The sequence below is a fragment of the Phalaenopsis equestris genome, unplaced genomic scaffold (assembly GCF_001263595.1).
Source record: "Phalaenopsis equestris unplaced genomic scaffold, ASM126359v1 Scaffold000457, whole genome shotgun sequence".
Classification (NCBI taxonomy): domain Eukaryota; kingdom Viridiplantae; phylum Streptophyta; class Magnoliopsida; order Asparagales; family Orchidaceae; genus Phalaenopsis; species Phalaenopsis equestris.
This window is the reverse complement of record NW_018164898.1, coordinates 87,163-93,162: the sequence shown is the minus strand read 5'-3', so window position 1 is coordinate 93,162 and position 6,000 is coordinate 87,163. Positions and strand designations below refer to the sequence as shown.

Sequence of the window (6,000 nt, the reverse complement as noted above, 5' to 3'; positions counted from 1 at the left end):
AGCAGGAATTGCTGTTTTCTGGGTTTGGCTGGCTTCTGGGAGGGAAAGCATAAGTCTTACTTTTTTTATGGGTGGCGGCAGCAACAGGAAAGCGACGAGGGTGATGGGAATTTATGCGGGAGAGAGTGAGGGACGGGTAGAAGGGGATACACAACATCTCAAGAATGAGATACAGCTGGAGCACCACTCAGAACCCTGGGATAAAGCCCTTTGAAATTGAAATGGAGATGCTGTCCGCTGGCCCAAAGCAAATCACAGAAAATATTAACCCTAAACACCAACAAAAGCAAATTATTTGTCCTAGATAATTAGGAACTCCAATTGGGCGGCATTCCATGGGCTAAATGGGGCAGGCCGGTCTTCAAAACCCTGGACCAAATCGGTCCGGGCAGCAAGGGCACCCAACATCAGTGAAACACACCTTTCATGTATAGGTTTGTAGCACCGTAGTGGTAGATATGTAAATACATAAACATTGTGTGGTATTCATGTAAATTTCCCTTCTTTTTATGCACTTACACATCATCCTTTTCAGAATTTTTTGTGCCTCTGGGATTAAGGAATCGATATGCACAACTGCTTGCTCATCAGCACTACGCAAACTTTGTGAAGGTTGTCCTAGTATGATTCATGAACCTCAAAATTTGGAGGTTCTTATATGGATCGGAGAGGTACTGTTTCTCATTTTTAAATTGGAGAAAAAACAACACTGAATGTTTGTTAAAATGGCAGTGAGATTGTTGACTAATTTTTATTTAACACTTTTAAGAGCAGATTTCGTAAGATTGCATATTTCAATTTTGTTGAAAGAGGGTGTGTGCAGTTTTTCTTGAATGTTACCGTGTAGAGTTGGCCTGCAAGCTTAATTTTGGAGGATTTTATCTGTTTTGATGAATGATATGAGTACGTTTTAAAAATTTTCATGTATATTTTAACTAATGTAGAAGTCACACCCCAGTCAACCCCTTAGGTCAGCGCCAGGTGTGATAGAGGACGACTCAAACTTAGTTTTATCCAACACTCATCCGGATTTGCCCATATTAGGATTTAGTGAGTGAGGTATCGGTCCAAGCAAACTGTGACAAATAGATACTTGAATCTATCAAATATTTATTTATATCAAAACACATAAGGAAATACGATGAAATAATTCTCAAACCATATATAGAGTTACTAAAAGCTTAAGTTTAAAAGTGTATGCACTCCAAAAATAGCAAAAAAGAAAAAAAAAAGTTCCAACTACTTCCTACTAATGTGCTAGCAAGCCTCATCTTGGTCATGTTTTGGCTGCCAAGTAGCATGTCCTCGCTATTTGCTTGAGTGAGCCCAACTTGTCTGTCAGACACCAATTCAATGTTGTATGTGGAGACCACACATGCTAGCACTTGCCTTGCTCGTGCACTCCTTCTCTCATGCTCCTAGAGTGCCGCCTAAGTTTGCCCTTCGATTCCCCCTCTATTTTGCTCTCCCTCTGTATTATTCTGTCTGTTGTTCTCTCTATTTTGCATAGGTAATTGTCTCCTTCGCTTCTTCACTCCTTCATCTTCCCCCCCACCGACCGTTATTATTTTATGTTCTTTTATTATTTTTAAAAATCTTTAAAACAAAATTATTAAGTTAGTTTCATTATTTTGATTATAATTATTTAACTTAAACTAAATATTATTATTTTAATTAAATTTATAAATAGCTAGATTATTACAACAATGTGCAAATTTTTGGGGGCCTCATGATTAAGTGTTCCTCGAGATGTATTCTTTGAGCACTTTGTTAATCCTTGGCTGTAATTTGGTGATAGTTTTTTTTGTTAACGATTTGAACTTGCTCTATATTTGGTGTGTATACAAAACATTATCACATATAGGACTTCATAATCTGAGCTTACTAAATAGTGTCATCTACTCGAGTCAAGTGTATTTTACCATTATTTTTATTTGTGATCGTGTTTGCTAATCTTGCTTCTTTGGTTTCTTGTCTTTAGTTTTCAACTTTATCATTTAATTTTTGCTCAACCGTTACTTTGGTTTACTCTTTTCTCTGTGTTGACTGTGAAATTATTAAAAAAGGGGAGGGAGGAGAAAAGTTAATTAAACTCAAATTGTTACCTACTCCCGCTTAGTTACAGGTCTGAACCATTTGTTTGAGGCTATCCTATTTATGTTCGAATTGCTAAGCCGAAATGAGGAACCTTCTCATTTCGAACTCGCACACGACCCCATAGCATTCCTTCCTGTTCAAAATGGACACTGATGCTCTCAACCCTGTGGTTCCCTCCCCTGTTAACACAACCAAACTCCTTCCCCGTTCGAACATAGAAATTCAGACCTTCCTCTCTGTTTCACTGTTCTGGATCATCTTCTCCCGTAAAATTCACGGATCTTCCTCTCTGTTTCACTGTTCTGGATCATCTTCTCCCTCGCCCGTCCGCACGACTAAGTCATGATACTCTTCGTCATTCCGCATGACAAAGCCGCAATTCTCTTTGCCATTCCACACGACAGACTTACGATTGACGCATGAGGCCATCTTGCACAATGTCGTATGATCGATCCCCCCGAACCCTCACTCTAGGTGACACTTCCTTAAAAAAGGGCCGCTCGAATTTCTTTGTCCCACGATCCAGTCTAGCGAAGCTCTTCACCGTTCTTCTTGTTCTGCGCGATTCTCCTTGTGTTGCCTGATTTATCTACCCATCGACACGATTCCACTTGAACTGCTTCGCCTGTGCCCGAGACCCAACCGATGTTCTACACAAAACTACGAGCAACTCTGCCGCCCCTATCTTCCTATTCTATCCAAACCGACGCCAAAGACTCGTAAAATCTAAATTTTTGGGTCTCTCACGCCTTCTTATCTTGATCCTAATACTGCCCTAGTCCTCTTCGCCGATTCCTATACCAAAGTTGCACACACACTACCTTCTGTGGCGCAGGAAAGCACCCTACCCCCTACCCGAACCTCTCTCTTTGTGTGATATACCAAAATTCCACACATTCAAACACAAATCCCTGTTACAGTTTCATATTTTGTTATTATATGTTGGTAAAAAAAATTAGAAAAAGGAAAAGAAAGAGAAAAAAAGGTCTATCTCGTTCTTTTGCTTTGTCTTGCCATGGATCGTCAGCTTATTCATCGTGTCGTCGCCTACCCGTGCCACACCATCCAAACCTAATTCCTTGTTATGGTTTCATATTTTGTTATTATATGTTGGTAAAAAATGAGAAAAAGAAATGAAAAAAGTTTGTATTGATGTTTTGTTTTGTCTCGCCGTGGATCGTCGTCTTCTTAACTATGCCTTTGCTACTTGTGCTCTCAAAGGTATAAAAATGGGGCATTAAGATAATTTTCTAAGACATCCGTGTGAGGAAGCTCGAGTCAATGTTTAGGGGACTTGAGTACCATTCGAGTAAATTGTTGACTTGTCCAAATAATCTTTTTTAAAATCAGGGAATTTAAGTACATGTTGTGGGAAATGCGAGTACCTGTTTAGAGAATTAAGTACTGTCAGGGAAAGTAAAATACCCATTTAGTGAAATTTATGCTTGTGATTTGGCCATTTGCAGGCACATTGAAGACCCATAGCGTCTTATAGATAGTGTGTTAAATATTTTGTTTTGTTCTCTGACTGTAGTGCCTTACAACATTGACTAGTGCTTCTTATGAAACTAACCAACATGTCTTATACACAATTGGGTAGGTTATTTTGAAACGATCCAATATTTCAAAAATTTTAAATTGTCAAAATTATTCAAAATTTAGACTCTTAAAATTTATTCAATATTTAAAAATGATTAAACTTAAGTTTTTTTATTCCTTAAAAAAACATAGGCTCCTAGGGTTTGAAACTTAATTTTAAATTGAGTTTTCAAATTTAGACTTCTAGGATTTGAAAATTAATTTTGAAATTGAAATTTTCAAACATAAGCCTCTAGAATGAAATTAATTTAAATTTGAGCTAATAAAGGTTTGCAAATGATTTAAAGTACATATTATGCTGGCACACAATATGATATATTAATGCTCACAAGATTAGTTCAAATATGGAACATCATATCACACTACCGAATTCACAATATAACATACGAGTGAACAAAAGACTTTTTTTAAAAGCCCAAAATGGAATTTTGTGTGATTCAAAATCATAATATTGCAAATATTTTAAGTTCTGAATGATCTCCAAAATTTATTCAAACTTCAGGACAATTTCTCAAGTTAATTGCAATATTTTGAAATATGTACGAGTATTTCTATGACTTATATGAATGATAATTTGGATACTATGGAGTTTTAAATGCTTTAAGATATTTAAGGAAATATGTCAAGCACAATATCAAAATTCTGCATGTTATTCTTGAAGCAAATTTAATATCAAATTCATAGTTTAAAAGATCATGCAAATCCTTAAGACTTGTAAAATCTTTTGAGCTATTGAAATGTACGGAATTGAAGATCCCATAGGCTCCACTTATAGTTATAAATGCTTTAATGAATAACTTAAGAATGATGCGTGGGTTAAAGGCCAAACTTGCACTCAAACAATTTATATTTTGAAAAGCAATCAATCAGGCCACCTTGTCTATAGAATGAAGTTGTAAGTCCCACCCAATTAGTCTGATCATCCTACTCTTAAGAACTGGAGTTGACGATTCGAACAAGTTCTAACAATATCCAAATCACAAATATAAAAATTTGCAAGAAATTACTTGGTCTGATCCACCTTTTTGTTAGGGCTGGAGTCAACAAGAATAACACACTAAAGATATCAAAATTGATAAATTTCAAATTAATCTCAAATATATAAGTTTTAAATATAATCCCTGATGATGGCTGTCTTGACTGAAAATCTTGATTTGAGGGCTTAATTCAGACCGATATTCAAACTAATTAACAAATTAATAACACCCTAGTTAAAATTATAACACTTATGACTTAAAGCAACTCCATCCACTATTTACAATATTTTATCATGAATGACAAACTTTTGATTGACTTCAACTTACAAAAGAGCTAATATCATATCGAGGGTACCGTTATATTCACATTCAAAGTAATTTCAAGTTAGTAAGGACGTGTTTTGATTCCTCTGTCCATTTAATTTTATTGCCAAATGACAACCCAAAATAGTGGTTACGACCATAGCCCTCTGACCCGGTGGTTTTGCTAATATTACAGTCACAACAACAACCCGTATATTCCTCAACAGTTTTCTGCTATTTGAGTTGTGAACTATAAGAGTACATTTGATTGACACAATATCTTTTGTTTTCGAAGGTTGACTTAAATTTGTCCTCTTAGACATACATTCACCCTAAATCTACAAGTGTCCCTTGGATGATGCAACTCATGTTTGTTGACAAAGATCTTTTAGTTAGGTTGGGTCGATTGAATCCTCTGACTAAGTAGATCAAGGACCACCATGACCCGAGATGACGGAAACACATGATCTTGATCAAGTTTGTCATCATTTCCCCAACCATCTGTTTTAAGCTCAAAGTGATAAATTTTACAACTTACTCTTAAGTCTTTTGCTACAATATACTGATTATTTAGTATTAAATATTCAACTTTAAATGACGAGTTTTAATCAAAAGTGCTCTCTTACAATCTCACATGGGGTAATTTACTACGGAAGCTTGCTCCTATGGGAAAAATTGAGCCCCAGATAAAAAAAACTCCACGCAAAATGAGGTGAAAATTTATTGGTACTGTCTTATCTACTATTTCATCTACCTTTTGAAAGTTATGACCCTCAAGGCTCTCACTAAACCAACAAAATTAGAGAGTCCGGGGTGTATCAGAATTTTTGGAGCCCACACTCTGTTCTATCTAATTAATCTGTTTACTTGTTTTATTGATGCATGTTCTACCTCACTCTTTATATGTCCAAGTTATTTCAGTCTATTTGGACAACTTTTTCATCAATGTGTGCTAACCCCATTCCCTTAAATAAAATTTTTTTCACTCCATTCTTTAGAGTTTTGCTTTCTTAATATTATAATT

The 6,000-nt window shown here is 35.9% G+C and overlaps 1 protein-coding gene across 4 annotated transcripts in view; it reads left to right on the top strand.

Annotated features, from left to right (window-relative positions):
• LOC110027870 (transportin MOS14) overlaps positions 1–6,000 on the top strand; it is an 87,949-nt gene that overhangs the window by 48,256 nt on the left and 33,693 nt on the right. For all 4 annotated transcript variants that reach the window (XM_020729487.1, XM_020729488.1, XM_020729484.1 and 1 more), the window contains one exon: positions 536–671. In XM_020729487.1, coding sequence (XP_020585146.1) covers positions 536–671 — 136 coding nt within the window. The remainder of the gene's footprint in view (positions 1–535; positions 672–6,000) is intronic.